At 41.8% G+C, this 24,522-nt stretch overlaps 1 protein-coding gene across 2 annotated transcripts in view; it reads right to left on the bottom strand.

Annotated features, from left to right (window-relative positions):
- The window catches only part of LOC126539603 (terminal uridylyltransferase 7-like), a 37,836-nt gene that overhangs the window by 6,181 nt on the left and 7,133 nt on the right, over nt 1–24,522 (bottom strand). For both annotated transcript variants that reach the window (XM_055075378.1, XM_055075379.1), the window contains exons 9-25: nt 23,254–23,367; nt 21,923–21,970; nt 21,005–21,176; nt 18,294–18,505; nt 15,242–15,622; nt 14,652–14,702; nt 14,409–14,505; nt 13,666–13,752; nt 13,290–13,390; nt 12,586–12,747; nt 12,004–12,093; nt 11,000–11,113; nt 9,320–9,400; nt 7,549–7,726; nt 5,154–5,201; nt 3,335–3,426; nt 1,612–1,796 (exon numbers count right to left, since the gene is read on the bottom strand). In XM_055075378.1, coding sequence (XP_054931353.1) covers nt 1,612–1,796; nt 3,335–3,426; nt 5,154–5,201; nt 7,549–7,726; nt 9,320–9,400; nt 11,000–11,113; nt 12,004–12,093; nt 12,586–12,747; nt 13,290–13,390; nt 13,666–13,752; nt 14,409–14,505; nt 14,652–14,702; nt 15,242–15,622; nt 18,294–18,505; nt 21,005–21,176; nt 21,923–21,970; nt 23,254–23,367 — 2,213 coding nt within the window. The remainder of the gene's footprint in view (nt 1–1,611; nt 1,797–3,334; nt 3,427–5,153; nt 5,202–7,548; nt 7,727–9,319; nt 9,401–10,999; nt 11,114–12,003; nt 12,094–12,585; nt 12,748–13,289; nt 13,391–13,665; nt 13,753–14,408; nt 14,506–14,651; nt 14,703–15,241; nt 15,623–18,293; nt 18,506–21,004; nt 21,177–21,922; nt 21,971–23,253; nt 23,368–24,522) is intronic.

The raw sequence follows: 24,522 nt of genomic DNA, 5'->3' as shown, positions 1-24,522 counted from the left end.
AGCATACATTTCATTCTAAGAATGTCATCTGCATGTGCCCCCACAACAGTACCGGAATACTGTCAGGTGGCCTAGTGCAGGAACCTTGGGCACCAGTCTAAAAAGGCATCATCTTGCAGACATTGCCACCACTTCTTAGTTCAAGGGCAGCACATAGTGGGCACCGCATTTCAACAAATAGCACCAGTTACTTCATATACTACAACTACAACTTGTGGATGCAATGTCACGTCAAATCGCGTGTTACTAGTGCACTTTTGTGCTCCCTGTATACAACATGCTATGTTTTGGTGTCAAGCACAAGCGGTGCAGAGTAGCTGCTCGTCTCAGAAATGTGCCACTTTGCTTGTTTGATGGTAAATAGGTTCACTTCTGCAATACTTTCCATGTAATACATACACCATATTATGAAGCATAGAAGCACGAAATATAACTTTACATCAAATTACAAGCCAGCTATATCTTTTATATGGAATGCACCATTTTTTGATCAAAACAGAGAAGTCACTCTCTAACATATGCAGCGTTGACTGCTAAGAAAATGGGTCTGAAAATTGCCTGCGCCATTACAATTAGATACCAAAGCAAGACTGTGTTTGCGCCATTGGCAATAGCTTATTGTCGGAGGTAGTGTGTTCGTGATGGTTGCCCTGTATTCAATTTGTGCTCGACTACGATCTGGAGCGGTTGACTGAGCCCGACTCGATGCTTGTGTTCAGCCAAACTGGTTACCGTTTGCACAATCTCGACATGCATATTCCAGTCCAACAAGCCAGCTCGACCTGTTTCTGTTGGGTTTGTGTAAATGCCTTGAAAGACGAGAAAAACATGGCACCAAGCTGCCTACATCGAGAGTATTGTGCAGAAGCAAGCATAACTGTTGCTATACATTACTTTTAATGCAACCTATAATTAAATAGTCTGTTTTACAGCAACAACTATGGGCACGAGAGTACTTCCTTCAGCCACCAAGGGAGATCACTGATTTCCTTTGACTAAAAGTTCAATTAAACTCCCTTAGTGGAAGAGCGACCATGTGACACCGAGTGCATCTCGTTTGAGATAAAGATGACGGAATTAAAAGGAGTTCACAGGTGCCCATTTGACAGGGGTATAACACTAGCACATGAATACAGTAAAGCCAGAAAAAGCCTGTTGTCCCTATTGTAATGCTTGCTTTGTTTCTTTACTAAGCAGAGACTTGAGCGTAAAACTGCTGAAAAGGCACAAGTCTCTTTTGTGCAAATGTGAACATGAGAAATTTCTAGAAGTTCTATTGCACCTCAGTGGCCGAAATATGAAAGAATGCTCCGAAATCTACAACGTCACATTTACGTGGCAACACTGCCATTTCAGTGCGAAATATTAAAAATTTATGTTTTCCATCAAGTAATCAATTTCTCATCACGAAATTAATTGATACAGAGCTTTCAACGGACCCTTTGTCAGTCTAAACTAAATGAGTGTTTCTCTCTAGTACCCCTTTATTTCCATTAACATTGTTCATTTGAGCTGGGTGTCACAGCTCAACAGCTCTGGCACAAATTCTAACTCATTGTAGCCATAGTCCGTGTGCAACTACAGTTTCATACAAGCTCTTGGCATACTTGCCTTGGGTCCTGTGGCGCCCACATGGGACGATTGCCCCCAGCAGTTGCGTCTTTCTCCTTGCCCCCATTGTTCCTTTGACGCTTTGGACACTCTTTCATGCGGTGGCCAATCTTGCCACACACGCGACAACCGCGATCATTGGGTGGTGGTCCATCAACAAGCTGCCGGTGGTCAAAGAAGTATGCCTGGAAAAAAAAAAAATGTGGGTTGTTTAATGTGCTGCAAGCCATGCTTGCAGCAGTTGTACCTGCTTTGGTGAATGCTTTAAACACCAGTGACCAATGACTTCACAATTAGTATGCACAAGTTTTCAAGGCTTAACACAAAGTTGGATGAGCTGGTAATTAACATCAAAATTGCGAATGCATGCCATGAACATGATACAGGCAAAGGACAAGGAAAGTTGCCATGCCTGTTTTACTTGTTCCTTTGCTTGTGTTCCTGTCCACCGTGTGCTTTTGCTACTTTAATTTTCAAGGCTTGTCATTAAAAAAATTTTTCTAGGGTTTTATGTGCCAAAGCCACTTCCTTATTATAAGGCATGCCATAGTGGGGGATTCTGGAAATTTGGACCCCCTGGGGTTCTTTAACGTGCACCTAAATCTAAGTACACAGGTGTTTTTGCATTTTGCCCCCATCGAAATGCAGCCGCCGTGGCCGGAATTCGATCCCGCGACCTTGTACTTAGCAGCTCAACACAGGCTTGTCAGTGTGCACCCATCCCCAGTCGACAGAATTCAAAGCCAATGCAAAATCACAGAGGAAATTGTAAGTTAAGCTTTCTGCACTTATAATCCACACCAGTGCTTCAGCAGAAACAGCAACATTGCTAATCACAAACAATAAATTGGTATTGCAGGTGCTGCAAATGTTATTTAGATATTAGCAATAATCTTACTGGTGCACCATGGAGCTTAGATGTAAGCTAGGATTTGAACTCAGTTCACTCCAAGATGGAATGTATCAGAAATAATGAGAGTTGCTCAGGCTGTTAAAGTTTGCTAACTTCCTTGGTATTGTAGCTTAATAATAGTGTTTTTTCGCCATAGGAATTGTCGGAATTTATCTGACACAGGCACCATGCACGACTTGCTACACAAGGAACTGCAGTAAAGTAATGAGGTTACACTGTGGTTTATAGCCGATCTTCAAGATCAGACATAACCACTGGTCACGCTGATGTTGTGCAATGACATGCAGTAATCCCACATGTGTCTACATTGAATGATCCTTTTATTTTCGTTAAGAACAGAGTGACTCATTGCTGGTCATGCAAAAGGGAGTGGGAGCCCAGTCAAGTAACTCTACTGCAGCCTTTTCTCTCACCCCTAATTTTGCACCAAACATGAAATAACCTTGTTCAAAAACATTCTGGGGTCTTATGTGCTAAAAAACCACAATATTATTATGAAATATGCCATAGTGGGAGAAGTCCGGATTAATTTTGACCACCTGGGGTTCTTTAACGTGCACCGAATGCGGCACAGGGGCATTTTTGCATTTCATTTGCATAGAAATACAGCTGCCATGGCCGGAATTCAATCTCGTAACAACCTTGTACTATCGTAAGAAGTCATGCTCTTAGCATAACTTACACCCTCCCCCCCTGCCCCTGATTATAGTCAAATGTTTCATAAAATCAAGCATTTACGGCTGATGCAACATCCCCACCCCAACATGGCCACGCCCGATCTCACCAGCAGTTACGAGCTCAACAGCTTACCAGGAATGTAGTATAGGCTGCAGGAAGCTTGCGTATGGGTGTTCCAAAGTGGGACCGTCCTTTGATGAAGGCCTTCATGATATACGTGTTCACTGCAAGTGAGGTGCACAATAAGCAAACAAGCATTGTGGAAAAGTTATGCATATTTAAGCAGAACGATATCCACACGCACACTTAGTTCAGCTTAACCATAAACTTAAACCAGCAGAAGCAGCCTCCGCACACTGCGAAACCAATAAATTTAACGTCCGATTTTTTGGACTCCCTAGGGGCCGCAGCAATGTCAAAAAAAAAGAAAATGCATGCATGCCTTTTACTGCCCCCAAAGGCTCAAATACAACATGCACATCCGAAATAGCTCTGAAGGTCTGCTAGCACACTTATTAGACTTATGGGTGCTTGTACTTTGACAGGAGACAGCGGGTGCACACGTGTATAATTAAGGAATACTAACTGTGTCCTGTGACTATTGCCCTTTCCCAATCTTGGTGTGCTTCACCGCAATAGTTAGTGTATGCTTTACAGAGTAACACTGCTGTAATGAGGCGAAGCTGACTTTCGGGAACCGGCATTATGCAACTGCGCTGTGCTTTCCGAGCTTTGAGGCCATTGGCGAATGAATCAATGTATGGTGTTTATTGATGGAAGGGCCAGGTATGGCCAAAGAGCGCCAGGTCTGTGGTGATAAATTCGCAGAGTAGTTATGAGTTCTATGAAGTTGATGTGACGTGGCTGTAAAGGGGGAGGCCATTGGCGATAATTACAAAGGCAGAGTTGGCGCCATTGCTGACAGCGGCGAATTCTTTAAATAAAAAACGCGGAACGATTCATGCAGCTTCGAAAAAGAGGCTGCAGTTTCAATGTGACGACAGAAAGCAGCCGAAACATCATTCAGGAGGTTCGGCTGACACGACCAAAATGCTGACCACAAATGAAGCGAACCAGCGCGTGCAACGCAGCATCCAAGAGATGGAGCGAGCAGCATCGTGGCCGTGAAATCACTCGCAAGAGAGCGCCACTCCAACTTCTCCCCACTATTGGGGCAGGTGGCAGTGGCATGAAGGTGTCCGAATTATTTGGCATGTCCGAAAAATCGGGTGTCCACTAAATCGGTCATTGACTGTAATTGAAATAACAAATGGGTTTTTACGTCCAAAAACCACTGCATCGCTATGAATAAGCCATAATCAGTGTGGTGTCTCTGGCTTGTTAACAACCACCTAAATCAAACTAAAACTGCTTCATAGAAACAAGTACTGTATAGCATAGTAAATTATTTGGCATTTGCAAGTATACTTTCTAAGGTTAAAAGGGCATGAACCATACCGAAAAAAATCTCTAACGCTGGAGACATTGACCCACTAGAAAACACTGGAGAGGATGGCCCACTATAGCATCCCCCTTCTTCGCTACAATATATATTTACATAAAGAAAACCAAGTAAAATATTGTGTCATTACTCCTTTAGGTCTTGATAAAACTCACAACATTGAGACAGCGGACCCTTACAACATGGATTAATAATTACCATTTTGTTTGGCTTAGGAAAATTACTTTCAAAAGATAAATAATATATATTTCTTTTCTTTTAAAAGACAAATTACTGCAAGTATTCTGCAAATGAAAATACACATAGCAAAAGGTTCGAAGGGCTTTCGACAAGATGTGTTACATGGCAATAATATCACACTGTTCCCAACTACATGATGAAAGGTGAAAGAAATAATGCAGCTGAAGGAGATTTCTTTTAGAAAGGTAGCTGAAACTAGGATTTACAAAGCGACATACAATTTCCCGAAAAGAAAACAGGAATACCTACTCTTCCGAGACACTCCGCTACCAAGGTTGTGGTCCAGGTCGAAAGGATCTGCAAACAAAACCAGTCACAGGGTTTTACTTAAAAGCACGAACCACATGCTGCAATTCAGTGTGGCTAATCTTCAAGAAATTCTAACAGAATATATTTTGAGACCACAATAATTACACGGTTGAACGTAAGTGAATCTCTCCGAGCATTCTAACATAAAACTGTACAACATTTAACAGCATTTTCGTCACTTCTAAACGCTACAAATGCACACTCTTTGTTGAAAAATCTTTGTTGCTTTACTTGCATCAACTGGACTCTGTGTGTTCAAATCACTGTTGGCAGGATTTGTAGGACTATGATAATTACCTAAATTAGCACCTCAGTGTTTCATCAATATATCATGTTCCACGTTGCTGTAGTTGCTTCCTTTGATTAATCTACTCACCTGTGCGATATCCTGGCTTAACAATTTCACCATCATGGCCACAGGTCCTTTAATCATTGTACTATACTAATAGCACCAACAATCTAATAATTAAGTTGATTGTATATTTCCTCTGTGTCCACTAGCTCATCTGTGTGTCATTGTCATGCACTGCACCATGTTAAAGGCATAAATGAGTTACCAGCACTTATTACAAAAGAACAAGCTATAGGTTTTTGTTGAAGAATTATCTGTTACTTAAACCATTATAAGTTACCATTTGTTACTTCTTACAAATGGTTTATGGCCCCCTCAATTCTTAGACATATAATAAAGAGAAAGCCGAGTTGTACAGTTAAACATCGGTACAATGAACTTCAATAAAACAATATACTCGATAAAACAAGGTATTTAACTTTTTGTAACCTCTTGTACATAGTATACCATGTATTTAGAAACTTAATATAACAAAGTGTGTTTGTATGAAATTTCAATATGACGAAATTTTGCTTTCGCCGCTAGGGAATGTCGAGACAATAAATAGAAACTTCTGCGGACCCAAATAGTCAAATTATTGAATTACACACGGCTACTCGCAAATGCACCTCTCAAATGGTGCTGGGCACAAGAGTGACCGCTGAAGTAGAGTCATGTCATGTTGCGTACAAAGTTCAAGCGCGATGAGATGCTATTGCACCCCCGCACACTTTGTGCTTTAGGCGGGAGTGAAAGTGTGCGATGGTCCGACAAGACAGATGGTGGCTTCAGGAGTACCACCCTCCTGTGCGAGCAAAAGGAAAGAGGGGGAGGGGACGTGGTAACGAGATGAAGCATGCGCGAGGGGCGGGTGGGGATAAGTTGGTGCGGTCGCGATTTCTGGCACGCGTCTCAGCCCTGGCTGCAACTGGCCGTAAGCGCAGCTGAGCGCATACACAGCTGCGGCGCATCCTAATTTAGAGGCAATCTGCCACGTGTGCAAAAAGTGGGCTTGCCAAGGCAGCATGGCATCATGTAAGTTGTCTTCCCGTGCATTTAGTATTGAAGTTTGCGCAATCTAGAGTTTTGGTGACTCGTTGGAGCAAGAGGCAGACAAAGCATTCGCTCACTGCTACCCGCGGCTTTCATGACAGCGTCATCCCAGCTCGGGCGACACTATCTGCTGCGGGGGTGCAGTGCACGCGAAAGCGTGTCTTGCTTCGCTTAATTCGTACCGCCGATGTGAAGATATCATCGACGTGGTATGAAACCATACCATTCGTCACCGACTCCCAAATTCACCAAAATGAATTGTTTTCTCACTTAAATTAGCTTTTTTCGATTGCCTGATAATTCGGAAAATTCTGTGGCACCATTCCATGCAGGAAATATAGATTGGCGACAGTACTTAATTGCATAAATTGTCGAATTTCAATCCACCAAAATTTTGATATAACGAAGAAAACTGCCGATTTTACCCACACTGTTATATAGAGGTTTAACTGTATTAGCAAGAAATACCAAGCATTACCAAATAAGACTCTGAACCTGAGAGCAGGCATGACAATCTAGAAAGGGTTCAAAAACTAAAGACAGGCAGCGGGGACACATTGAAGTTCCCACACCCACCAGCTCAGATTTTAGCCACGTCTGCTGGGGCCTAGTAATTTGGTAAAATACTGTGATAACTGGCAAAGTACAGGCAAAGATGCAACAGTGTGTAATAAACGAGTTGAACACTGAACTTAAGAACTTTTCAGAACTGTTACTGCACCACAACGGCTTAAATACGAGAAAACTATTTGAAATTCGTGACACCACACAAATGTGCTGACACTGCGGATGTTAGACTACATTGTTTTTAAATGGATGTTACAGCTTCATTTTTTCTTCTCATTATCAATATATTACCGCAAAATTAACCATGATAGATTTTTGAAAGGTACCTCATCAGTCTGAACTGACGCAATGCTTCTCTTTTGTGGCCCTTTAAGCGAGACTTACCTTCGATGGCTATGCACTTGGATGTCCACATCTTCTGAAGTCTGGTCAGAGGTGCCCTCTGTCGAATGCTCACAACATGCTCTTGGAAGTTGAACTCTTCTGTGTAGAACCTGAGCATGCCTAGCCACAGCTCACCAACATCCTCGTTGTTGCGCCCAAACTCACTCCAGACAGATTGCTGCAAGAGAAAAGCATTTTACTGACTGAATGATTCATCAAGCAGCTTGATCAGATCAAAGAATGTCCCAAGTAAACCAGCAAGCAATGGCTGCCTCTAACAGGATAAAGACAACCCTGTTTCTTTGCCTAAACTGCAACAGAGTACAAGCTCAGCAATAAAAATATAAATAGGCTGGTTTATTAAGTAAGCCAAATGGCAAAAGGCCCAAGAAAACCTCAATGCATGGTGGAGCTGACACGGGAATTTAAAGGTGGTATCCCTTGCTATTTCTTTAGTCCTTTCTGGCTTACCAGACGTGCGATCACAGAAAATCCGGCGTATGTGGAAATAATTGTGTAGTATACCAACCTAGCTGAACTTAATATCTCCCTTTCATGTCGTAAGTTAAAAGGTTCAACGGTTAACGCTTTTACAGCTAAACCTTGACATAACGAACTTTAATATAACAGAACTCTCGATATAAAAAAGTATTTTAGTTTTCATAATCTCTTGTCCACAGAACATCATGTATTTAGAACCTCAATACAACAAAATATGTTTGTGTGTGATTTTAATGTAACGAATGTAATGAAATTTCACTGCCACTGCAAAGGGATGCTGAAACAATAAATTGAAACTTCCACATACGCAGATGGTCAAATGATTTATTTACAAGTGGCTGCTTGCAAATGCACCTCTCAAATCACACTCTGGCCACGTGAGAAGAGCAACTGCTGAAGTAGAGCCGCATCAGGTTCTGAAGAACGTCCCAAGTGTGATAAGATCCTATTGCGCCCCATGCACTGTGTGTTTTAGGTGCAAGTGAAAGTGTGCGAGGGCGAGACAAAGACGGCGGCTTCACAAGTGCCACGTTCCCGCATGAGCAAAGGGAAAGAAGGGGAGGGGAGCAAGCTTGCGGTAATGTGATCAAACGCACGCAAGGTGGGTGGGAGGTAAGATAGCTTGGCCGTGGCTGCGCGTAACTGTAAGCGCAGCTGAGCGCATATGCAGCCACACACCCTAATTTAGAGGTAGTCTGCCATGTGTACAAATAGTGGGTGTGCCGAGACAGTGTGGCATCATGTAAGCTGTCTTCCTGTGCATTTCGTATTGAAGTTTGCATAATCTTGAGTTTTGGTGACTCGTTGGAGTGAGTGGCAGACAAAGCATTCACTCCCCGCTGCCAGCGTATTTCATGATAACATCGTCCCAGTGCGGGAGGACGCTATCAGCCATGGGGCAGTGTGCACACGAAAGCATGGCTGGCTTCGCTTAATTCGTACCACCTATGTGAAGATATCATCGATGCGGCATGAAACCGTACCGTTTGTCGCCAACTCCCAAATTCTTCAAAATGAATTGTTTTCTCAATCAAGTTAGCTTTTTTTTATTGCCCTATAATTCGGAAAAATCTGCAGCCTCTTTCCTTGTAAAAAATTGATAGGAAACTGTACTTATTTGCACAAATTGTTAAATTTCAGTGCAACAAAATTGCGATATAACGATGCAAATTGCCGATTTTTGCAACTTCATTATATAGACGTTTAACTGTATTTCCTTTCTTTCCTTTCCTGGGCAGTCCAGTACTTGACTCCAGAGCTGCACACTTACCAGACGTTCAAGGTCATCAAAAAACCACGCATTCCATCCTTCAACCATGACTTCAGGTTTCCGGTCCTTTTCTGGATACAACTGCAAGGCAAGAGAGCACACCACTGCAAAGTTACAACCTGTCAGCAATGCTTTCTTTGGTTTCAGAAAAGTAGACTACCATGCATATTAACACACTAAATAAGACAAACAGTAATTAAATGCTAATAACACTGCAGTACACATTACACACTTACTGCACGCAACATTGCACTCGGGGGTGAAAGTGCAATTTCTTGTTATCAACCATGGTTGAACAAGGGATGTGTCAGGCTGCAGCCAACATTTCAACAAGGGGACTTGTCTGGACAAGTCTGCTTGTCAGAATGTTGACTGCCAAGACATATCTTGTTCGACCAGCATTAATCACATCCACCCTCCTGTGAACCTGTTTTGTCGCAGTTCCTTCTTCTGCACCATGTAGTGCGCCTCATGTAGTCTAAGTAAGCTAATGAAGAATCTAATAATGCTAGGCTTAATGAAGCAAGGAAGGAAAAAACTATTACCAGCCCAGCTGCCAACACATTCGCATTCCTTGTGCCTGCACTAGAACATTTAAGTGGCAGCTCGTATATGATAGACCTAGAGCATTTTAAACATTACATTTGGTACCTTATTACAACCCTAAAAACTAACAAAAGCAGTAGCTAGGGCTTTGACTACCACCCTTCACTTTAATGAACTTTGTGTAATCAGGTTGCATTGGAGGCAGCGAGAATACTTCACGAATACTAGAAGTTTTTAAGCAGTTCCATCAGAAGTCTTGCAGTGAAGCAAATAAATGCTGTTAGCTCTATAACATCTGCCAATGTAATCTAGACCTATATAACTTTTAGTGACCACTTGAAGCCAACAGATAATGTAATCAAGAAAAGCATAGGGAAAATTAACTGTATGCAATGAAAAAGCAAGGACAAATTTCACATGGGCCAGATGCAGCTTTGCGTGCCTCTACCATTTAGGAATTTAGTGCAAGGTACTAATGCTTGAATGCTTGCAAAGGCAGTTTAGCATGGAAAACATGGCAGTCTCTTCTATTATAAATTTTATAAATTATAAAGATTATAAATGTTAGTTTGTAATACAGATGATGCCACAAACTGAATCATCATAATTTGCAGAAAAGCAAAGTGCCACCATAGTTGTTTCTGTGTTCATGATACAAATATATCATCAGATTAGATTGACATGTTGTGTATGTTAGGTTTACTTTGTTAGCTTTTACACCTAGGTGGCATCACAGCTGTTTGCATTAGCATGCCATTTCGCTGCTCTTAAAGACTAGTTTGTGCAGCGCTCTGAAACGTACAATAGCACTAGTGGTGTGTCGCTAGCTAACGCTAACGCAAGCATTTTATGCTATACTAAGTCTCTCTAATACTGACAATAAGGAACGGAATGCGTAGGGGTAATTATATCCTTTAATTGAAATGTAGAAATAAAGCACAAAGGCAAACAAAAATGGACAAATAGACAACTTGAGTAATATCTTCAATTTCAATAAAAACAGTAGTTTATTTCCCTACGTTTTCCTTGAGATTGCTACATGCTAAAAATTGAGCCCCTCAAAGAACCATAATTGAGCACCGAAATTGCGCTGCCTAACAGTTGCTGCAGAGACTGCGTAGGCAACGAGCTTACCTCCTGGAGCACAGGAATAACCGGTGGGCTGCACTGCTGCAGGTAATAGATTGTCAGGAGGATGTACGCATACGAGGACAGGCTTCCCCGAGACGCGTCACCAATGTCACAGATCTGCAAGTAGGTCCACTCCTTGTTAGGCATCAGACAACATATATTAATGGAAGCTCTACACCAGGTGCCATTTGAGTGCTACACAGTTATTCCCTGAAATTGCTGAACTCTTGCCATCTTAGATTTGAATGCCAGCCTGGATGGCACGTGGCAACACAGGTTCGCTCAAGCTCAGCAAGGTTTTGCTTTTCAAGAGTGATCCTCTGATGCAATGTTCTGTGCATTCATTCAGTGAATGAGCAGCAGCTTATCGACAAACATTGCGACAAAAGTCCCCTTCTGAATTGAACTCAACCTTGGAATGTCAATGGCAGCAGTTTGATTCTTCGGATTTGACTCGATCCCACGCTCAAGAATCCTTTTGAATGGCTTTCGAACTGCGACGTCAATTATGCAAATATGACAACCCCTCTGAAATCGACTCCCACAATGTGGTGTCAATTTCAGTTGCTCCCTTTTTGAATTTGACTTATAGAAGACTGCTGCATCGATAACGTCCGTGTGACATGGATTCAGTGGTAAAATTTTTTATCAGTAGTTAAGGTTTACAAATGACAGCATTAATTTTTAGCTCACTTCTGATCGGAATGTAATCATGTTTAAATAGCAAACTAGACTATGTGCCATCATAACCTATGACATCAGTGCACAAATGAAATAGTATTCACTCTTATAGCAACCATAAATTTGATATCTCAGTTATGTTTATTAGAAACATCGGTATTGATAAAATAATGTTTCTGTTAGCCTTCCCTTAACGATCGAACGGTGAGCAGATCTTCCTGTCCTTCATCAAAGAAACAGTTACTGGACCTAATCCAGGGTTATATATACACAGCTGCCTTAAAACCAACTCTCGCAGCAGTAAGAAACAATAGACGACCGCTTACCTTTGCAAAGTGCTTAAAAGTGTAACCAAGTATTCGGACCCGCTCATCAATCTTGCTGTACACCTTCAGGAGCCTCGTGTTGTGTTGCGCCTAGAAACAAGGGAGAAAGCAACAACAAAAATTGATACACTACATCAAAGTTTAGTTGAATACTTTTTTATGCAATCACATTACTGAAGATTGAGCCTAATTTGGGGGCAAGTCAAAAACCATGAGTACATCATTTGTCTTAGATTCCTGCTCACGACAACTGTCTCATTTGCACCTTTAGTGCTAGGTCACTGTCTCAGCTGTGCGGTACGAAAGTGCTATATCAGATCAGCTGCAACAGAGTTAATGGGTGCTCCAACTGTGACATGTACAAAAAGAGAGCAGCAATTCCTTTTTTCCTAGTCTGACAGGTGTGTGTGTGTGTGCGTGAGAGTATCTAGCAAATATTTTGTGCACAATACAAACAAATTGGTTTGCCACAAACAATTTACACATAGTCGATGTGTTTAGAAAAACACAATATGTTATGCTGTACAGAGGCACTGTCAAAGAAAAATATTGCACTCATGCAGCAGGCTGTCGGGTACATACCAATGTGTTATAGAGGCTAATGTCGCCCTCAAGACGACTTGGTTTGTGGTAGAACTTGACGATGGGCACTTTGGCCGTAGTGATGGGAATGATCTTGTCCAAGTCCTTGTGTGTGTGGAGCTTTTTCGCAAGATCCTTAATCATCTTTGCATGGCAAAGGTCCTATGAACAACAGAGCAAGAGATTCTCATCTTTCATGACTAAACTTTAAAGCACCCCTCACCAAGTTTGGCCATTGCCATATGACATGCGTGGTGCGAGAACAGCTGAAATTTCAAAGCGATGGACACAAGAGATGGACAAAAATAGTCAGTAGATGCTTGTCGAGGCAAAAATTATTGGGGTAAAGCACTCCCTAGACAGTGCTTTATAACTTCCACTCTAGAACCTATTTATCATGAAGCCTGGTGAGGAGGCCCTTTAAAAAGAGGAAAGAAGGAGATAACGGTACAAGAAAGAATTGAGGGAATACATACATTCTCACTGATTCATGGTGACACACACACACTTACACACACTTACACACACACACTTACACACACACACACATACACACACACACACACACACACACACACACACTCACTCACTCACTCACTCACTCACTCACTCACTCACTCACTCACTCACTCACTCACTCACTCACTCACTCACTCACTCTCTCGTGCATGTTGTTCAGATGCACGAGTCCAACAGTGACTCACCTTGCCGTCCTTGCTACTCTCAAAAGTAAGACAGATGTCAAGATCACTCCGTACCAGGCCAAACCCATTGCATGAAGAGCCATAGAGCGTGAGCTTGGCATCTGCATTGGAGATGTATAGGCATGTATAAGAGTGCATATGTCACATAAAACGAAAAGTCAACAAGGCACATTAAAACAAGTGACAGTTCGGGAAAAGAACCAACTGTTTGCCTCTGGCTGCGCTGCGATGTACAAGCCTATGTGCTGCGATTAGACACACCCGTGAGACCTGCCTTATGAGGGGCTTTACGATTTCTAGAGATGTTCCGGTACTTCGGTAAAAAATAATGAATTCAGCTTTTGAGCAAAGCCCATGAACAGCCTAATCCTCCTACCTTTGTACAGCTCACGGATGAATGACTCAAGTTCGTGGAGAACCTGTTGACGACACGTCTCCTCCTCTGAGTCAGGAGAACACGCATCTGATGGAAAAGACCAAGCCATAAAAAGCACAAGTAAGATTTTTTACTGTGTTGACATTGTTCTAAAACATAACCATAAATTGAGAGTCCAAGCTTTGCAAAACTTCCTCAAACAGGATAATAACCTGCAACTTGGAAGAGAAAACACAAAAGTGTTTTCAGTGCCAAGTCACATTACACTATCACATCAACTCACCCAAGTTTTGCACTTCTGCAAGCTAACAATTTTGCATAAACTAACAGATTACACTTGCCTGCTTTGCATGTTCTAATAGATGTACTCTACAAAACTGTGCTTTGTTCTCATTGCACGGTTGCAAAAATTCAGTTTTCTTAAAATGCAAAACAACAATGTATTTGGTCACTGTATCTCGAAATCAATGTTAGTTTCAGTATCCATATTAAGTGGGGATGCTTTAAACACTGACCTGCTTTGATTACATTATATTAACATGCGCATTAGAATTATTTAAAAAGACAATTATAGTAATTTCATCAAAGAGCTTGTCAGCAATCATCACAGAATTTATTCGTCCACCACTATTGCATAACTTGACCGACAATAAATGTGATTTTCCCTTGAACATCATATCCAGAATAACTGCAGATGGTTGTTGTATGGAAATTGAAAGGATATATCTAGCAGATACACTCACTGATCACATCTTGGCAGACATCGTTGAGTATCTTGGTGTAATTTCTCGTCATGTCTGGCAGCCGCTTCAGCTCAGGAAGCCGATGATCAGGACAGTCCTGCGGTAAAGGCACTTCACTTAGCATTTAGAAAATTTTGAATGTTCATAGATAAGACAAACGGGGAGTTTGTCAAACTAACATGCAGAAAGAGGAGCACAGGTGCTTCCAGAAAGAGAAAAAAAAAAGATGAAAGATATACGAACCTCATGCAAATGCCCACTCTTCTGGCAAAAGGAGCAGATAACAGGAGGCAACTGAAAGACAGCAAAGGCATCAGTTAGACAGACTGGTAGCAACATAATGGGCACTGATGTGTGTGTAGCTAAAAAAAATAATTAAAAAGAAAACTATCTGAATTGGACAATAGCAACTTAAAGCGAGCCACACAGCGCTTAACACGAATACCCAACAAAGTTACGGGGGGGGGGGGGGGGGGGGACGCACCAGAAAGGCTGGAAATGGACCCAAAAACCTAATTTTTACTTCTCATATTTTTTTTTACTCTCAGTACTTGCACTAAAAATAGCAAATTGTTGATTTCATTAGTGTTCCTTGAGGTGCCTTGTTGAAGTTTCACACAAGAATTGATAAAAATTATCTGAGCAATTATTACTGCTTTACATCCATGCAGAACACTTGCGATCAGGCTATAAATTTATGTATCACAGTATGTATTGCAACTACTACCTACATCTCGAAATAAAATTTTAAAACATAAGAGCACCAAAAATGAGCACATTCTATAAATTAGTGATAACTGAGAATATAAGCGAGCTAAGAAGTTTTGCCATACCCGTCCATTGGCCAGTGTCTTCCGCGAAAAGCTGTAGCTGAAGTCTTCAGCAGTGCACATGTCAAGGTCATCCAGAATCCGCTGAGGTATCGGCGGCCCTGGCTTCACAAACACTTGAACAGGTGGCGGCGGTGGCACAGCAGCCTGCTGTGGCGCTTCTTTCTTCTTGTGACTCTTTGACTTAGCTGGGTCTGCCCCAAGGTCTAGGTTGGTGATGACCTTTGAGACCTCGGCAAACGAAAGGTCCGGGTCGTGCTCATCTGTGTCGTGGGCTGGACCCGAAGAGCAGCTGCTGGCATCATCGTCGTCCTCTTCCTCATCTTCATCGTCAGATGCTTTGGCTCCGGCCAACTCATCTGTCGAGTCATGTCGTTGCTTTCGCTGTGTGTCAAAAATGCACGAGAAAAAGCAACGACTGTCAGCTGAACTGTCACAACAGTCTGAGAACTAAAGGGCACATTAAATGAGAGCATTAGTGGAAGCTTTCTTTCAAGATTACATTCACCGATAAGCAAATGGAGTCACCTTTATTAAAAGCATTGGCTTGCCATGTCAGAAAACAACACAAGTAGGACAAGACATAATGCCACCTTCAAGTCCCTCAAGTCGTCAAATCAGTTGCCTCTATCAGTGGTAGCATTTGACAGAGTCTAAATGTTTATAATTAAAAGCCAATTAAACTGCATTAAAGAATAATACAATATAGTGATTGGGTTTTTCAATGGGCCAAACCGATTTAGAAGGATGAGAAGCACAACTCTGCGGTTATCTTTGATGTATCTGCCCAACAGTTTCGGTTGGCGGACCGACCGTCTTCAACAGCTACAGCAAATTCTCGCGACACAGTTTTCTATGTGTAGTTACAAAAAAAAAGAAAAAAAAAGAAAGAGAAATCATAGATTTAAGAAATGAGAGAGTGAGCAGGGGGCTAAGGCGATTACTGGTTGGTGATAGGAGTTATGCATAACCAACATGTATGTGTACACACAGGTGTTTCACATAACCTGAAGCAAGGATATTAAAAAGGTGGTTAACCACAGCTGAATGACACTAATGACATAGTTAGCCATCATGTGGCACTCCTTAGAGTACTTTTTACATTCCACTTAATTGGTTGGTTAACTAAGACCAATTATGCTAAACTTTTAATATAATAGAACTTCATTGATATGTTCCCGTTATGTATGTTATCAAGAGCACAAAAAAAAAAATGACCCAATAAAGCTACGCCCATATTTTGCCATTTCATACGTTCTCGGAAAACACAATTTTTCGACTCCAACGTTCAGTACACCGCCAAATGTGATTGTTTCATATGTTTCACAACCGCTAGATCCTATGTAAACAAGAAAATGCATGAGGTGTGCACGATTGAGAACAGTATATAGCTGCCCGCCATGGCAGCTTCACCGCAATGCTCGCCCGCCCTTCTCACGTGAAAACGCCAGCACACTCAATTTCTCATTTTGGTACCAGCAAATATCCGGGTTCATTGCAGGCAGCATTGACAGCTATCACTGCCAATCCTACTGCGATGGGCATATTCGCGTGGTGTCGTCAGAAGCGCAGCGCACGCTTTTAGCAGGCAATATCTAGTATCGAATTGCTGCGTTCTCAACCATGTGTCAAGCGAAAGAGCCATGCACGTGGACCATTCACTTATGAAAGACGCCGACCCATTTTTTTCTGCGTGCCACTGTGGAAGGTGCTGACGCACTGTGAAGCCGATGCCTAGAGCTACAGCCACTCACTTCGCCACGGTCCACGTGCACAGTTCAAGAACAATGCACTATCCAGGCATTTCATTAAAAGTTATTCAAGCATTTTCAAGCAAAAATGTTGTGGCTATGTAGCAGAAATTAAGGGGTGCTATACTATCACTTTTGTAAGATTTTGCATGGTGTGTCGAACTATATAACGGACAGCGTTCTTGGTAGCGTACAGACAGCAAGCTCGCTATAGTGGCAGAAATGTTGCTGGTCGCATAAAGCAACACATCCTGTGTTGAGCCACGTGAAATCATGCCATGTAATTTTTTTCCACTTGGCCAAATTGAGAAGGGGTGTTGAGCCATGGTCCGTTCATGAATACCGTATTTACTCGCATAATGATCACACTTATTTGTTAAACCACAAAAAAATTGACGCAAATTCAGGGGTGCAATCATTATGGGGGTTAAATATTCCGAAAAAACAAAAATTTTTTTTTCATCCCACGATCGCTGCGGGATACAGGTCAACAACTAGGTGGCTGCCGCTGTATGTAGTGCGGAACACGAAAACAAAAATGGCGGCCAGCGGAACAAGCCGAACGTGATTTTTTTTTTCTTTTCTTGAGTATGTTACATGCATTGAAACAGTTTTTTCCGTATCAGAAATGAATAATATTGTTAATATCGGCAAGTTTGCGGTAATAACGTAGGCACGTCCACTTTGAGGGGTCAGAAACTGATGGGCGCGCTTAGCTGCAGTGACATAGAAACACATGGCGGGCATGCTGCGGAAACTGCAGTATTTATCTTCACTACTATCCTAATACGGCACATTTCCGCTAAGGGTGACAAGCGTCAGCGTATGAATAGGGTACACTTCTAATGTGTCAGTGTAAACGTGGCTGCTATCATTGCCACTCGCGCTTGGTTGCATGCCCACGAGTGCAGTATAATGGTTGTTGACCACAACCATTATAAAGACAAGCTTGGTTGTAGCTTTTTTTTTTTTTTGTCATGGAAGTGCAGAAAGTGATGAAAGGAATGAAATGGGGCATCTGCTTAAGAATGTTTGGTGCGTGCAGACCGCTTGGTTTATCTTCAAGAGTCGTTTGCGTAGCATTCGACAGATGGTAAGCGCGATCATTATTAGATAGACTTGGCACACGACATATCGCTGTGGCAAGTTCAGGGTGCGATCATTACACGGGAAATAAAAAAAACTCGAATATTGACGACAAAATTCAGGGGTGCGATCATTACGCAAGTGTGATCATTATGCAAGTAAATACGGTAAACACCCAAAAGGATGGCAAGAAGTATGAACCCCTGCATAAAGCACACCTTGGTATTCGCATCTTCCTGGTCAGACTCGGAGTCAGACTCGGAGTTCTCGGTGTACATAGGCGGGCCTGGAAGATGGGTGAACATGGGACCTGCATGCAGTTGCGGCTGCAAGAAGTAGATGGCCGAGGTGCAGAGGCAGCGTTTGAGGAACAGGTACATTCGCTCGCTGGGAATCGAGCGGGCAAGGTTCCGCTTGGACGAGTACGGGTCTGCAAGGCAGGCAAAAGAGGGACACTGCTGTGAAGATCGGCAGATACCATGCATAGGTGTGCCGCCATGAATGCAGCCAAGGCACAAATTGGGCCTCTTAGTAAGACCATGATTAAAAGAGCAGGACGGGATCAGAGGGAAAAAAAAAAGAGCTGACAACTAATGGACCCGTGTGTTTTCCACTTCTTGTTGTCATCTTGCAGGCTGTTAAAATCACAGACATGCCAACCTTAACATTTGAAGAACACTACAGAGAAAGCCACAAAATACTAAAATGTGACTGAAATATACAAAAAATTTTTGGCTGTTCGAGATGGTGACTGCTGATTCAAAATTTGCAGACTGTTCTGCAGGGACGCTGTGAACAAACACTCTGCTCCATAATTGCATTCCAGTGCACAAAGAGATTGTTTCTTTTTTAGATGTATTCGTTAAAAAGTCATGTAACAGTGGCTTAAAATTTAGTTGCCATTAGATATACATTGGTTTCATGAGTAGACACCGCTGCACATATGAACGAGTGGGTCTGAAAAATCGGGCCCTAGAAGTTCAGTCAGCAATTGTACTTGGATTCTTTTGAAATAAGCTTTGTTCTAAAATGGATACAAATGAAGAATCGTAAAATTAACCTTGTCAATATGACATACATGAACCATCCATAAAAGTCTGCTCTTTTGGTTATATCATTGGTTCCCAAACTGAGTTCCATGGAACCCGTATATACCCTGGACAGCCCACTGAATGCCAAGCACCCACAGCCTTACACCTATGAGAAGTATGAAACAGCTGAAAGGAAATGCTGAGTTAGTTTTCAAGTAACCATTACCATTCTCATTAAACAATCAGCCAAACAGACAACTGCTATTTTCCACACATATGTTGGGTGGCTGAGGCTTCTTGAACGCAAGCTTGGATGCCGCTTGGTATTGTATTCACCCCTCAAAACCCACTTGTGACGTTAGGCAATATAGATGTTCAAAAGGATATCACACTGAACTGGTTGGTCTTGATCCTGAATAACAGGCACGCTAAACAGAAGCTGGATGAATACAACACAAGGAACACATAAGACGACACAAAGTTAAGACTAATAACTAAGTATGCAGTTCACATGAGAAGGCCAAGGTTATAACAGGCACAAATGCTTAAATCTTCAGCATAGAATAAGAAAGACTAAACAGGAAACGACAGGCACAAGCAGTAACTACCAACTATGTTTAATACCATACGAAACACTTTGAATTCGTACACACAGGAACAACAAAAACAGAACCAGAACTTTGTATTCCTTGTTCCTGCAAATATAAATTCAAAGTGTCTGGTATTAAACTCCTATAAGTTGACACTAGCGCCTGCCAGTGTGTTTTGTCATCTTATTCCACACTAAAATTTTTACTTACTTATTATTATTTGCTTACTATATCTATATATTTTTATATTTTATATATTTACTTATTATTTACTTATGTATTTATTTATACTGTCGACTCATCAGGGACCATAACGGGAAGGGCATTTACATAGGTATCTTACAATGGAACAATTATAATCAGCACAATATTAAGATTACACACAATACTTAGGCAATTAGCAAAGGCAAACAATATGTTAGGCAGAAATAATAAAGTAATACATCGTAATAATGTAAAAAAAACAAGAGGTAATCAAAGAGGTGAACAATTAGCAAATTAGCAAAGATAATGAGCAAAGGTAATCAAAATGGTAGGCATTCAATTATACATGGCAGTAAATTTAAGACGAACAAGAGGTAATGAGGTAGGCTATCAAATAGCAATGGCGGTAGGCTAATAATTAAAAAATAATACGAGGCAATAGGATTAAGAATAAACAAGAGGGAAAGAGGAACACAATTTGCATAAATAAACCATACTACTCAGGAATGCATTCGGTATACTGTCAAGTCCTGGTGATTTCTTTTGATCTAAGTTAAGTGGTAGGTTAAGTATGCCTGTTTCAGTTAGTGTAAGCGGCTCTAGTGGCTTATTTCTAGGGAAGCCTGCTTGTGGTTGTGTGCCATCGTTTTCTGAAAACGAAGCAGAAGTAGTCATTAAGCAAGTTTGAGTTTCTATTATCTTCATTTGAGGCTCTGTTGTCATTACGATTCTTCTGGTTATTGTAGTTCCAATACTTCGTGGGAGTAGTTTTCAAAAAGTTTGTCAGCGAATTAGTAAAGTAGAAATGTTTAGCTGTCTTAATTTTTGATTTCGTACAGTGAATAGCTGCACCGAGATCGCCATGTGCAAATATTAATGGGCTAGTTTTTAGCAATTTTCTCATTCAGTTTACGTTTTGCATGTATAATGTCAGGCGTTATCCATGGATTATGCTTACCTTTTTTTCTCTAGTGGTATGTAATCGGTTATACAATGGGATATAACCACGGTAAACGCAAGCCGCAATAAGAGTTATGGGTTACCAACTGGCCCAAATTAATGTTGTTTTGTACAGATGCCATCCATGCCGAGAACCGAGCGTACCTTCAAGGGCAATGTAGCGCTTGTTCCACTTTTTCTCCACAATAAGCATAGGCTGTGACCGCCTGATGCAGACCACACGTTTGTTGAGCTTAAACTCAGCGGCGTAGAAACGCAGGAGCTCCACCCACAGCTGGCCTATGCTGCGGTCATTCTTGCAGCTCCACCGACCTTCCTGGTGAAGAAAAGGATACAAGCGAACTAAAAGACACGTTTAGAAAAAAACAAAACGCTTTTACGCTCTGCACCTTTGCAAAAGCACAGCATGTGTTGATGCTGTGCCAAAATTGCAGCCAGAATATTTTCAATCTAGCTTCTGCTGCAGTGAACCCTACTCTACCGTGTACTATGGTAGCAACGCCAAAAAGAGTTTTTCTACTGGCTGAGCTGCAGGCTAATTTATTTTGCTAAAAGGTCACGTAAAGGCAGTATTAGTATAGGTCATCGGCGAATGATGCTATCACAAGTGCTTGCTTATGCTAGCGGTCACGTTCTGTCCAGGATACTTTGAAGCATGCTACTACTTGCAACAAGATATAGCAACACATGTGCATCAGCAGACACAACTAAGGAGAAAAGCATTATAATTATTTAAAAAATGCTGTTTGTGTTGGAAAACTCAGTTTATCTTCAGGCAAACCAAGATGTACTAAGCCAATTTTCATGCAAGTACCATGGTATAAAAATTTAAGAAACTGAGAAAAATGACATTGCCTGGAAAAGCTGGTAGTAACCAAAATTCGATTATGAGCAAGTGGGTGTGATGGTGTGATGTCGCTGGCTATGGCAGATTGTTAACACAGGGCCACAACGAGAAAACAATGCACTGAGCTTTGCGTCGTGTCGGTTATTCTGTCCTTCAATTACTGAACAGTTATAGGCATGCTGTTATGGCCACATTGGCATGTTTAGTCCACTTACCAGATCTTTAGGCTTTAGGTATGACTCAGATTCCTTGCCATCTTTCATCTGCACAGTTTCAACAAAACAGCAGAATGTGATACCACGGCTCGCAAACCTGAAAATGTGCGACAAAGACAGTTTCCTCATTTCATGAAAGGAAAGAATTGTCATACACCTGAAAGTAGCATGAAGCAACAAAGGAAACCCATGTGGGTTTTTCTGAAAAGAATGGTGGATCAATCAGCTGACCCGACGGAAATTGGTTAGCATTACTCCTTCGTAACTCTCAAGTAACCGAACACCTGAGGAACACTACAAGGCTCCTTAATGACGCCTGATGCATGTCACTTCACATTGCACTTAAAGACACGTGCCTTCACAACACGTCTGAACCTATCAAACACCACAGGCAATATGCCAAGTTAGCCACAGTGTGATTACCTCCTCTCCCCTGGCGGTCTGCCAGCTGTGAGCACCGAAGCGCAATGTCACACACCACCTGTATTCCTACAGGCTCCAAAAATGTGGTCACACCACCCTCTCTGCCTCCCTCACACACCCTCTCTCACCTACTTTTCTTATTCCTCTCCACACGCTTCCCTCCTATTCTCCCAGGCCACGACGTAACTGACAGACACCACCGAGCTTTCGTTCATACAAGTGTTCTAATGCAGACACATTTTCAAGTTTTACGGCAAAAGAAAAATTAATCTTGGTTCAGTTGGCATTGAAACCAGCACCAATGCCTGTCTGGGACTGTCTCTCTACCACCTTATCTAGCCAGTAGGAAAGTAGACCGAAAACGAGACCGAATAAATCGACAACTTGAAATGCAAGGACACTGAATACAGTCAAACCTCAATATCACAAACACGGATATGGCAAAGTAAATTTAAATACTTTCTCAGCAATATCAGTGGGTGACAAATATATGCTTATAATAAATATCGGATACAATGAAGGTATTTCCACGTCATACAACTTCGTTTTAATGAGGTTTAACTGCATGGCAAATCAGTTCTGTGGAATCCCACAAGGTGAAGGTGGAACGCCTTGTCCTGTAATCTGCTGACTTGCTCACTAGCTCACCAGGTTTTAGCACAGGAAGCTGGGACAGACAGGAAGGACAACACATGAGCATGTCTTGTGTCATCAGTGTTCATTCTTGTTTCTCGCATTGTATGTAATTGTATGTAAACAAGGTACTGTGTCATATTATGAAAGCCACACTTCAGTCTGTACTTCTGCTGTATACAACTGAAACATAGAGAGCAGCTTGTAGGCAGAGTGAAGGCAGTGTACGCAAGGGGAGACAAGACAGGCTGGAATGTAATATTGATGGTACCAACCTCATGCAAAACAGGCAGCACAGCAGGCTTGCACTGTTGCAAAAAGAACACTGTCATGATGGCAAATGCATGTGGCGGCAGCGTGCCCCGATCTTGCTGGTCCAAGCCACAAAGCTGCAAACATAGAGCCAAACTTGTATAATTGGCCCCCAAAAATGTGCTATATAGCATTTCCGCAGGCATGAGCATTACAGAAAGTTACTTGACTAATTGGACCAACTGAAATTCGCAAAGCAATACCTGGGCTACAAGGCCAACAGTAGACTGCTCTAGACTAATTTGGCAATCTGTGGCTAATTAATATGCACCTAATTGTAAGTACACAAGCGTTCCTGCATTAGAATCCAATGGAAAATGCCATGATTGGAAATTGAACTTTTGATCTCATAACAAGCAGTAGAACACAGGAGGCATAGAGCCACAAGAAAATGATGCTATGCTTCTAGCCCATGATCATGCCCATAATACAAATACAAGAAGTAACACCTGGGAGGTTATTTAAGTGTCCATCTAGTGGACATGTCCATTTCGTCTGCTGCTGAAGTGCTGATTGGCTGGGGGTGCCTCTCCTTTTCGCAGGTACCCCAGCACAGCCAATCAGAACTTTTAAAAGCTGACAACATGGACATGTCCACTAGGTGGACACTTACAGAATACCCCCCTGGTGACAAATAGTTTGGAATCTGCAAACCTCCCCTGCAGTGTCTTCCATAAGCATGTTGAAGCCATGACACATTAATAAATAATCATTTTACTAATGAGATATCAGGCTGGTCAAGATCTCCATGAACAGAAAGGCAGAAGAGCTAAACGGTAAATAAGGGTCTAAATTTAAAAACAAATGACCCCTTGCTTTGTTTTTTGTTTACTATCAAGTCTGGACACAGTTCTTGCCCGTAGCTTATTTCATGTTTAATAAATCAGAATAGCAGTGAGCTAGGCTAGTTGGAATTCGTTCATGTTGAAAACAGTTCATAGAATGCGCCTTTTTCAAAATGAATCAATCAGAAGCACAAATGATCTGCCAGACACAAAAAGTAATTTTCACAGTGAAGGAAATGGTAGTACCATCTATGCTAGGATGGCGCAACGCCTGCCACAAAGATGACAAAATTCAGAGTGTGGTTTCGCCCTCTTGGTGACAGGCAGCAATGCCATTCCTCTCTATGACAAAATTGCCTTATGCTTGACATAACTGCAGATGACGTGCACTTCTTATCTGTTTTGTAAAAGAGCAGGAAAGTACTGTACTCTGCCCCCAATTATAGT

This window comes from Dermacentor andersoni, chromosome 11 (assembly GCF_023375885.2).
Source record: "Dermacentor andersoni chromosome 11, qqDerAnde1_hic_scaffold, whole genome shotgun sequence".
NCBI lineage: Eukaryota > Metazoa > Arthropoda > Arachnida > Ixodida > Ixodidae > Dermacentor > Dermacentor andersoni.
Note: the sequence above shows the minus strand (reverse complement) of the source record. Positions and strands in the feature narration are given on the sequence as shown.